Genomic DNA, 11,449 nt, shown 5'->3' with positions numbered 1-11,449 from the left:
AGGAAGGTACTCTTGTATACTCAGCTTTCTATTGTAAAGGGTTTGTGCTCTACCTTTAAAGAGCTCAGTAGAGGATTCTGAAAAGCTCGGAAGGAATTCCGGGGACTGGACGTAGGCGGAGAGGCCGAACCAGGATACGTCTGCTGAGTAATATCTTTCTAACCCTTATCTCCTTAACTTATTGCTTGCTATAATACTGCCTAGTTAAAATGCTAAAAAGAACATAAGCTGAGTTGAGCAAACTGAGAAGTTGAGTTCAGGAATAGACTCAAGTGCTATCTCCTGACTCAAGGACAGATTCAGACTTAGTCACCTGTTGACTAAGCTTGTATCTGAAACTTACTCAGTATCATCGTGCTAAAAGACTTCGAGAAAGTCTAAGTTTAAAAATAACAGTCAGCCTAACGTGAAATTTTTAAATAGTTCCTCCCCCCCATTGGAACTAATATTGTCACGTTACACGGGACCAACACCTCATCCATTCGATCTATCAAACATGCAACGCTAACTCTTATAATAGGTTGAAAGATATGAGAAGAGAAAAAATTACTTCTCAAATAGATAAAGATGTATTTTTAGAATTTAGGTTTAATAAGTTTTTGTATTTAGTTGTTACGGAATAAACAACTTTAGAGAGATGGCTAGACAATTGCAAAGTAGATGGAGCTAATCTACTTTTATGGACAAGATTAGGGAGCTAGTGATATGAAATATACTAAATATTTATTTTAGTCATTTTGAAAAAATAAATAAATAAAAAATAGATAAACTAGCGAGAGGTGTGGAACAACACAATTGAGAACAAAATAACTACTACATATGAAAAAAATCGAATAACTACCTTAGGAAACATAACGATTTTCTATAATTTTTCACTCATTTGCTTTTTCCAATTTCAATTGTCCATACCTCTTATTTCCATCAGATTTCTTCAATTGGAGTACAGTTTATCAGTGGAAATCACTCCTTAATAAATATGAATCTCTTAATGAAGAACAAAACTAATACATAATCAAAATTAAAGGTTGATGATGACTTTGATTTTTGGTGGCTAATGAATAATGATGGAATACTATCTATCACACTTTATATATAAGTTTATTTGTGACTTTTGGATTTCATTTGCTTTGTGTTTTTTCATCTTCCTATAACTTTTACTTTCTTTTATTACTTTAATTGATGAGCTATTAATTGAGAATAAATAATGTATTAATATAATACTAATTATACAGAGATAATTAAAACTCATTAACTCATTTATTCTCTTTGTTCCTACGATGCCAACTAAGTAAAAAAGCCTCTAAAACAATTCTTGCACATTCTCTTTACTTCCGCTATTATATATAGTATTAATTACAATTTTTTTTTACTTTTCTCTTAGTTTAATATGTGGATTATAATATATTTTGTAATAAATTTTTTTTTATTAAAAAGGTAAAAAGAAACATGTAAATATTTGAATTAAAAACCAACTCAACTCCACTTTTAATTGAGTATTTTATAGGTTGGGTTGGTTTTAACAATCAATCCATGAATTGGTTGTTTTAATGGGTTGAGTTTGATTGTAACCTAACACTACAAATTTATCAATTGTACAACCCTAGCTTTTGGGACATAACAACTAGGCTGTAAATGAACTGAGCGGCTCGGTGTTCGGCTCGATAAAAGCTCGATTGTGTTTGACTTGATTTGTTAACTAGCCAAGTTTGAGTACGACAAAGCTCGATTCGAAAGCTCATGAGCAGGCTCGATGTTCGGCTCGATAAAAGAAGATCATGGCTTGATGTGTTAACCAACCAAGTTTGAGTACGAAGTCGACTCGAAAACTCGTAAGCAGGCTCAATTATAGGTTCATGAACAAGCTCGATTATAATGTTCATAAACATACGTGTGATCAAGCTTGATTCAGTTATTTTTTTAATAATAATATTGCTATAAATGGGAATGTAAAACAATATAGTTTTGTGTTAAAAAAAAAATCAAATCAATATAATTAATGAACATAATTAATGAATTATTTGCGAGCGAAGTTAGGATCGTAAACATGCTCGTTAACAAACTCGCGAACAGCTCATGAACATAATGTTGAGCTGGAGCTGGGATTCACCACTTTTCTTACGAGTCAAATCTGAACAGGTCAAAACTCGGCTCGATTAGAACACTAACAATAACTAATAGCTCTATGTGTGCTTCTTGAGTTAAAGTGGCCTTTTCTCTCTAATGTTCATACATATCCTTTAATTTCGTATGTTAAGTTTTGAATTACATAATAATTCTGCCATGTTTTTTATTGTGGAAGACCCTGAAACTTTGAAGTAGGCAAGAAGATCTTAGCAATGCAAAAGAGACAGCTAACAATGTCCTTACAAGTTTTTTCTATCATTCTCGAGAGATGCTTCTATTCTAGTACACTAGCTTATTTACAGTTTTGTGTTTATAGAAATCGACTTGTTCCATTCATTAATTGGTACATTTTGTCTTCTATAACTTGATGATTGTTATTGAAAAGTTCCACTAATCCACGTCTTCACATAAACTAATCAATCATCCATAATTCATTTTCTCTCTAACTTGACACATATACGTCCTAAATTCTTAGATTCGATATCTCCGTTTTAGAATTCTGTAGTGTATATATATATAGTAAGATACAGTGATATGATATGGTAATTTGTGATGATTTTGTGAATATTAGAAACATGTGGTTTATATAAATGATCTTCATACTCTTCGTCCCAGTTTAAAAAAAAAAAATTAGTTTACTGGAGTTTAACTTTAGGTAGTTCTAATTAGTTCAACGAACCAATCAAATCATTCATTTTTCCCGCCAATGGTTTTCTTCCATGTTTATCTCGTTTTTGTTGTAATTTGCAAGAAACTGGTGCCCCCAACTCACACCTATTGTTTTGTAGGATGTCTAAAGCCATCAGCCAAGCCATCACACCTATTGGCATTCTTCACAATGAGATGTCGATATGTTGGAGTGAGTATCAACACCTGTTTCCTTCCATAACACTCCTACCTTGACAATCCACAACGAAACATCCTAAATAATTAAATTTCCTCCGAATGGCATCAATTCTGCCCTTTTCCTAAAATTTCCTCCGAATGGCGTCAATTCTGCCCTTTTCCACTAGCTTTTATATATATATATATATATATATAAAAATTGGACGAGTAGCTTTTAGTAGCTCTCCCAATGCACAAACTACTCGAAGGTTGTTAAGACCTGGATAATTCCAGGTTAAGCAATTCATAATACCGGTGGGACCTGGTCTTCATGTCTCCAGGTTGAGGTAATAGAGGATGATATTTATCTTGAGAAAAAAAAAAAAAAAAAGTATCATGAAAATGGCTGGATCATTTTTCAGTTCATGGTAAGCACTGCCCCAAGCCCTTAGCACAAACCTCCCTTTTTTTTTTTTTTTTATCATCCTGTAAATTGAGGCACATATCCTCTCATATTAATATCCTGGCTTTTTCTAAGACACACTCAACTTAGCAGCCGCTTTCTCACTACATGAATTCATCCAACCTAGGATAGGATCCATCGACTTCCTCGGTCATAAACTGCCTTTTGAAAGCAGAATTGTTATTAGCATCGTATCGTATGACATGGACCCAGGTGGCAGTTCATAAACTTTGTATAGTCATTTCTCTTCCCTTTGTGGAGCTTATACTGGCTATAGCTTGTATGGGTTTATTTTCGTGCTCTATGTTGTACCTTTTATATCAATGAAATGAGATAGAGCATTTTTATCAAAAAAAAAAAACACCCTATGATTATAGATCTCCACGGTCCACTTTCCAAAACTCTCTGGGCTATCGCGGTCTACCTTAAATTTCTTGGAAACAATAGGTCGAAATCACCACAACCTTAAATTTTATCGAGACAAGGGTCCAAAACTACTCGTGGCCATGGTGGTTCCAGTGGCCGGAGGGCCCCGGGACCCCGGACCCCTGTCTTCGCCCTGTTATACCGTACAACCTCTATAAATTAATAATGTTAGGACTATGAAATTTTATTAATTTATAAAGATATTAATTAATCAATAAATTATTAATTATTAATTTATAGAGTGATTTTAGTTTTTTTAAATAAATTTTAAATTACTAATTTAAATAAAGTTTTTATATATATAAAATACTATAGAGTCATATTTTACTAAATTATCGTGAGAATAGTTAGAAATGAAATTCAACTAGATTTAAATTTCAAGAAAAAATAAAGTACTATTGCTATAGTATTTATAGTACTTTGTTTTTTCTTGAAATTTAAATCTAGTTGAATTTCATCTCTAATTATTCTCACGATAAGCACTATAGAGTCATAAAGGGATTAATGAGACCAAAAATAAATGATTATGGACTTAATGTATCCAAATAAAAGATAAAGGACTTAATGAACCAAAAAATGAAAGATCAGAGGCCTAATGATGCATTTTGCCTAAAAATAAAATAAATGAGTAATATTTATCCTTAAAAATCAGCTCCAACAGCTTCTTCATCCTCTCTAATAATAGAGAGTATCTCTCAAACTCTTAGGGAGCGTTTGGTTCAAAATTCGGAATCAAAATCGGAATCGGAATGTTACGGAATTGGAATCGGAATGAGATTTATTTATTTCTTTTGATTGGTATAATCCGAAATCAGAACCCAACTATAAAAATTGTTTGCTTCAGATTTTGATATTAATATCGAAATGAGATAAGATCAAAATTATTAGATTATAATAATAATACATTAAAAAAAATAATAATATATTTAACAAATAAAAAATAAAAAATTCTATTTATAATAAAGAAATCCAAATATAAAAATTAATATAATTATCAACAACATTGAAAATTTCTAATAAAAAAAGTTAATTAACAATATTTAATAATATCAACTTCCATTAAAACAGTTCTCCCACAAAAAAAAAAACTTACATTAAAACATAGAAATATAAAATTCAAAAAATAAAAATAGGATAGACATGGAGGCTATTGGTTATTTTCTATAAAAAAAATTGGTTAAATAAAGCAAAAAAAAAAAAAAAACCATGAATAAAATGGTAGATAAAAATATGGAGTCTAACAAATATAAGCAGCAATCAATTTGATTACTATGGGTATGAGAGGAAATGACTCATTCCATAATTTATTGTAATCACGTTCACAATTAGAATTAATAAATCAAACATTAGGAATGGAATTATCCCATTTCCATTTTCATATTTCATAGTATCTTTTCACACAACCAAACATTTCCTTAATATCTCCTAACTTCATTTTTTTATTAATAATTTCTATTAAAGTCTCTCATTTCCCTATTGGTAAATATAATAATCATTAATAATTTTAATTATAAAGTAATAAATAAAGAGTGAATATAAAAAGCATTGTTAGAGATGGTATATCTTAATCACTCTTAAATCATTACGAGTCAATTATTTATATTATTTTTAGAGAATGCGCTAACACTTTGTTTGGATGAGAGTATTTTAAAGTAAGTGAAGGTAAATGAAGATAGGTAATCTTGTTTGTTTTGAAGTGTAATTGGGTGTAATAGTAAGTGAGGATATGTGAGATGAAGTCTAGCTAATTTTCTTTACACCCCAAATTGAAAGGTAGGTAGGTGACAGATCTTTCTTTTCCAAAATTATCCTCTATTGGTAAATATAATAATCATTAATAATTTTAATTATAAAGTAATAAATAAGGAGTGAATATAAAGAGTATCGTTAGAGATGGTATATCTTAATCACTCTTAAATCACTGAGTCAATTATTTATATTATTTTTAGAAAGTGCACTAAGAACATCTCCAATAGAGGGTGCCCAAAAAAGTGCCAGCTATGTGACATCATGGTTTGACAACTTTTAAAGGGTACACATTAAGTGATGGTAGATGCCAAGGAAAGTTGCCAATTTTCGGCAACCTCTTGGCAACTTTGTTTATTATTTTTTAATATAAAATATGTGGTCCCTCTCCTAGAAATAATAAAATCTGAAACATTTTATTTTTAATATTTATAATAAAATAATAATTTATAGCATTATAATTGCAAGTTTTCAAGCAACCTCTGTTGGAGCATTTTTTTAAGTAAAAGTTGTCAACAGTGATGTGGATGAAGAGACAATAAAATATTATATTTTGAGATTATGTATTAAGTTTTGGCACTGTTTCAGACACCCTCTATTGAAGATGCTCTAAAAGTCTTTTGAAGATGCTCTTGGAGGGGAGCTACATTCATAGGTTAAAACCAAAAACTCATAAACATCTATTCACCAATCAGTGAAATCCTCCAAAGTGGCAAACTTATTTTACCCCAAAAAAAAAAAAACGGGCGAATAATGTCATTTTTGGCATCACCCAAGCAAGCAACAATGGTCCAATCTACAATTTTTTTTTTTAAAAAAAAAAATAGATGCAACAAAAATTTCTGTAGATAACAACTTCCATTTTCTTCACAATTGATCCATATTACAATGATTTCCTTGATATAACATTCATACATTCTACTAAGATGAAAGAGTAAATCCAGCTACAAATCAGAAAATATATATATATATAACATCTCGTATACCAAAGAAGGTTCTCCATTGAAGAACCTTCAGTAACACCTTGCCAGATATGAGAGGACAAAAGTAATGTTATCTACTATTCCCGTACCCTAAACAAAACAAAACTACAAATACATACACATACAATCTTTTGATCAGGGTTCCAGCTTCAAAGAAACAACTCGTGACTGTCTGTTGCGTTTTGCTACCTTCACAAAGACTATGGATAGGCATGACGGGGCCCACCATGGCCGCCGAACTTTTTGCTCTCCTTTTAGACAAGCAACTGCATCGACGTCAACGAAACAAATTTCATTTATTTTTATTATACTGCAAACACAGGATACAAAAAGTACATTTTATTCTGCAGACCACCTCCAATAATTAGAGACCAAAATATAGAACAAATGGACATGAAAAAAAGGGTTTCAGAGATATAACTACAACACTGCAGTTTTGTTTTGCTATTCGTATATTAAATTGACAGAATTTATTAGCTAATGGCAGATACAGAGAAATCAAAAGTACCCACCATTTGTTCTTTCTGCAGGATGAGAACCCCTAGATGCACGTGTCAACAAGGATTCACGAGAATCCTTGAATTGCTATTCATTTACCCAATTCTTTGATAAGTCAAAATGATTTCAAAAGTTTTCAGTTCTAGAGTTAAAAAGAGGAATTACAACAGAAATCTTTTTGTTCTTTGTGGAGCTAATTTGACCAGTCGCCCCCTAAATTTATCACTAATGCACATTAATATTTAAAGTTTCACTTTGTCTCTTAAAAATCGATGGCCTTCATTCTCATATCAAGAATGCTCTGTTTCTCATTACAATCCAATATTAGAAAAATCACTTTTTCCTCAATCATTTATTCTTTTTCTCTAATTGTGGTTGTGCCACTTTTTCTTTTTTCTTTGCATCCATCGGATGGTCTTTTTATCTTGGAAGATAGGACAAGAAAAAGTGACACTATTTCACTTAAAGGTCTAAAACTTTACTGTAAGTTCCCATACAAATAAGAAAAATATTTTTACAAAGCAATTCATTAATGTTCAAGGCACCTTTTTAATTGAGGGTTCCAAAACTCCTATGAAAAATTATTATCCATAAGAGGATAAAAGTATAATTATTTTTATGTGACAAAACTAACATTCAGAACAGTAATGATAGGTTCAGAGATGATCAGGGGGGGGGCCTCCGGCCGCCGGAACCACCATGGCCACGAGTAATTTCGGCCCCCCTGTCTCGGCAAAATTTAAGCTTGTGGTGATTCCGGCCCCCCTATTTCCAAGAAATTTATCTCGGGTGCTATATTAGTACCCCAAAATTTGCCTAGGTCCCATTAAGTCCTCTCTAAATCCAAAATTTCATTTTTTTTTGGGCCAGTTAGGCCCTTTCTAAGTCCAAACTTCTAATTTTTTTGGCCAGTTAGGTCCTAATTAAATCCAAATTTCTAATTTTTTCACATATTAGGCCCTCTCTAAATCCGAATTTTTTTCTATTAGACGCCGATTTAGCAAAAGAAGCACATGAACAACACCAGGATGTGATTATCACATAAGTTCTTAGCAAGTTATTTGATGAACATCAGAATACACATTAGTGAATGGTAAGCAGGCAAACATTTCACATATAAGCTCAGATGGATGAGAGAAATAAGTAAAGAAAAGAACCTTTTATCCGTCTGAGCTCCTTACACAGTGTGATGAAGTCTCCCCATTTCATGTGACACCGCCTTATAAACCGTAGAATCTGTTCAGTTGTGAACATGGACATGCCCTCCAAATATTCTCCATTGACACCGTTTTCCTTAAAAATTTGACGATAGCTACCCAAATTTATCTCTTCCAACCACAATCCAACATCCTAGACAAATTCAAAAAAGTAGATCATCAACACCGGTTATTCTCCATAAATGAATGGATGTTAATTTATTCAATTGGGAAAGTTTTCATCAAGATAGTACAGTGACATAAATTACTTCTAATCTGATGTGATGTGAGATGTCCAAAAATGCATGCAAGTCTTTTTCTCAATCAATTCTATAATCCCAGCTAATCACAAATCATACCTCAGTTAAGTAGCTAGTCCATGCAATCTTATTAACGCAAGTTTTTATCTTATTACTTTTTCATGAGCATCTTCCAAAAAACAAACATAATTGTGACGCTTTCTAGATAACTTGTTAAACAATTGTCAGTTTTTTTGAAAGTCCACCAGATTTCCAGAGGGGTTAAATGCATCATTGGTTACTGAACTTTCACTCAACCTCAATTTGTCTCCATAAAATCATTCAACTGTAAATTTTGTCTCAAAAAAGACACAAGGAAATATGATATGGCTTCCCCATCACCCACACTCAAATCAGATTGCTGACGTGGCCAACACGTGGCAGCCACATATGCGCCACGTGTTGGTGATTTTTATATTTAAAAAAAAACTAAATTACTTAACTCACCCTATACATTTCTGGTGTCTTTTTTCTCTTGAAGTCTCCGGAGTGGCCGTATTGAGACAAAATTCAAAGTTGAATGATTTTATTGAGACAAATTGAATTTGAGTGACCATTTTGAGACAACCATGAAAGTTCAGTGACTAACAACGGTGCATTTAACCCATTTCCATAGATCCAAGAGTATCCTTGAGTTCATCTATGAAAGAAAAGAAATACAAAGCCTAATCTGCTTCATGTCAAAGAGACAAACGATATATTAACCTACACATAGAGATCCAAGGGTATCCTTGAGTTCATCTTTGGAAAAAAAAAAAAAGATATAAAGCCTAATGTACTTCATGTCAAAGCAACAAAAGGTATATCAACCTACACATGCCCCGCAGAGCATTCTTAAGCTTCGTACAGATGTGCACTATGCAGTTTACTTATTGACGCCTGTAAATTTGAGACATAATCAATAAACAATGCACAAGCCTATTACTGCAGGAAAAGCCATCTAGTAGTAGAAAAAATTACATTCAACAATTTGAATCTTAGCATGCTCAATCAAGTTTATGTGTAAATTAAACTAATGAAATACAATATAGGGATATTTCTGCTTATATAATATCCTTCTGGTTCTGGGCATGAAATACAATGCCATCTATGAACTATGTTTCACGAATATATTTTACAACAAAAAATCTCATTGTAAACTACATAGCGTAATGCAAAAATTAGGACTGTTGAACCCAAGTTGAGTACTTTAAGTTAGGTATTTATAATCAGGAGATGGTTGATATCAACACTGCTACACACCTTTGCTCAGAGAAAAAGGCAAGTAGAAGAATAAATTCTGACATGAACAAGTAAGAAAGAAGACCAGGGCAAACTCAAGTAGTACTGAACAAGACTAATTGGAGCTCTGAGTACAAACTACATTTTCCAAAGTTTATTATTGAATATAACAGATACAAAAGCTAAAAAAAGCTAATACAAAAAGCAAATCTCGAATCAAGAAACTGAAATGGGTAATAAAACAACGATGATTCAGGGTACATGCAAGTTAAGATTATGATAAGCTGCCAAACCACAGAATCTCCGAGAAACTCTTCATAGCATCTGAGAGACCATAGAATTAGAGAACTACCTAATAGCTCCTCACTGTTTCTGAGCAAAATATAATCAAATGAAAACACTCCTCTCAACTCATTCTAATTGGTTTTATATAGCGAACCAAGAAAAACTGAAAGAAAAGTTAAAATCGAAACAAATCAACAGAATAGAACCTAAAAAAGTGAAAAATATATTTTTCTCAGAAAATATTGGCAGACTTACAGAATCAAATATAAATAAAGCAAAAGGGGAACCGTCAACATCAAAAAATTGAGTTCAAAACTAATAATATGTTTGTTAATAATTAAAATTCAAGATCTATGAGAAGATCCAATAAAAAAATTATTAGAAAAAAAAGAAAAGGGTAAGAAGAAAGAGAAATCGAATACCTCAACCGTCCAAATGAAGAAATCAAGAGGCTCAGGCGGCCTATCTTTACTCATATCTCGTTTAGAACTCCCAAATAATCTAATCTTGAAAGGCAAAAGGGAATCTGAAAACTTGGTGAAATTCAACCTAGAAGTGACTGAAAAACAAAAAAGAAAAGGGAATTGAAATAGGGGTAGGAAGGATAATAGTGTTGTTTCTTTTTGTTTGTTTGCTTAATTGAAATTTCCAGAGAAACAAACAGAAAGAAAGAAAGAGAGCAAACTTACTGCGAGGGAGAGTGTGGAAATTTAGGAAGTGAACTTTTTTCTTTTTTCTTTTTTCGCTACATTAGAGAGAGAGATTTGGGAAAAGAGAAAACGGAAAAAGAAAATAGATAAATATGTAAGAATAAGAAGGTGTAATGTAACAAATACAAACAGCAGTGAAGTGGACACTCTCTCAGTTTCTCTAATCTAATCTAATTCGCTTTTCGCTTTCGTGTTTCTTCCTTGTTTAACTTTTTTTTTTTTTTTGGTCGGTCTTCCTTGTTTCACTTCACGCGCCTTTAGCGGTGGCAACGGAGCGGGAGCGACGTAATGTTCTTAATGTTTTTAAAAACTTTTACTGAATGCCGTCAAGATTTAATAATAACCTCAAATTCAGTAAAATACTCAATTCAATCACGTTAGACCATTCCTGATCTTGCACCATCTTTAGTGCTTGTTGCCATCCTAAAACTTCTGTTATCCGATGAGTTAAAAAACCTTGTTTTGAATACACATATGCAAAGACAAATGCTCCTGAATGGTCCAGTAACACACCATCCAGTCCTATTCTGTCCCAATCCACCCGGCAAGCTACAACAATATTTAATTTCATTGTACCTATAAGTGGAGTCGTCCAGCACACCCTATTCCGAGTTGAGGTAGCTGTAGAACCCAAACATATCACCCGAGTGAATTAGTGAAGAAAATCATTACA

The 11,449-nt window shown here is 32.4% G+C and overlaps 1 protein-coding gene across 2 annotated transcripts; it reads right to left on the bottom strand.

The window, feature by feature from the left end:
• Nucleotides 1-6,529: 6,529 nt before the first annotated feature.
• On the bottom strand, nt 6,530-10,914 carry LOC136230739 (uncharacterized). Of its 2 annotated transcripts, XM_066019905.1 has the most exons (4): nt 10,756-10,914; nt 10,489-10,625; nt 8,223-8,415; nt 6,530-6,833 (listed from the first exon to the last, which is right to left on the bottom strand). In XM_066019905.1, exons 2-4 carry the CDS (start codon nt 10,540-10,542, stop codon nt 6,703-6,705), a joined length of 378 nt encoding a protein of 125 aa, XP_065875977.1. In that variant the 5' UTR covers nt 10,543-10,625; nt 10,756-10,914; the 3' UTR covers nt 6,530-6,702. The 2 variants fall into 2 exon arrangements, with proteins under 2 accessions (XP_065875977.1, XP_065875978.1); XM_066019906.1 differs by lacking the exon at nt 10,756-10,914 and having other exon boundaries at nt 10,489-10,749.
• Between the last annotated feature and the right edge of the window lie 535 nt (nt 10,915-11,449).

This window comes from Euphorbia lathyris, chromosome 5 (assembly GCF_963576675.1).
Source record: "Euphorbia lathyris chromosome 5, ddEupLath1.1, whole genome shotgun sequence".
Taxonomy (NCBI): Eukaryota; Viridiplantae; Streptophyta; class Magnoliopsida; order Malpighiales; family Euphorbiaceae; genus Euphorbia; species Euphorbia lathyris.
The sequence above is the reverse complement of the archived record's forward strand: the minus strand, read 5'-3'. Positions and strand labels throughout refer to the sequence as shown.

What these genes read in the sequence shown, in the direction of transcription:
- LOC136230739 (XM_066019905.1), bottom strand. Translation starts at nt 10,542, where the DNA reads ATGAGTAAAGATAGGCCGCCTGAGCCTCTTGATTTCTTCATTTGGACG. An exon ending in TCTTCATTTGGACGGTTGAG is followed by an intron (nt 8,416 to 10,488) that starts GTATTCGATTTC and finishes GAATTTGTCTAG; the next exon opens with GATGTTGGATTGTGGTTGGA. An exon ending in GGAGCTCAGACGGATAAAAG is followed by an intron (nt 6,834 to 8,222) that starts GTTCTTTTCTTT and finishes ACGTCGATGCAG; the next exon opens with TTGCTTGTCTAAAAGGAGAG.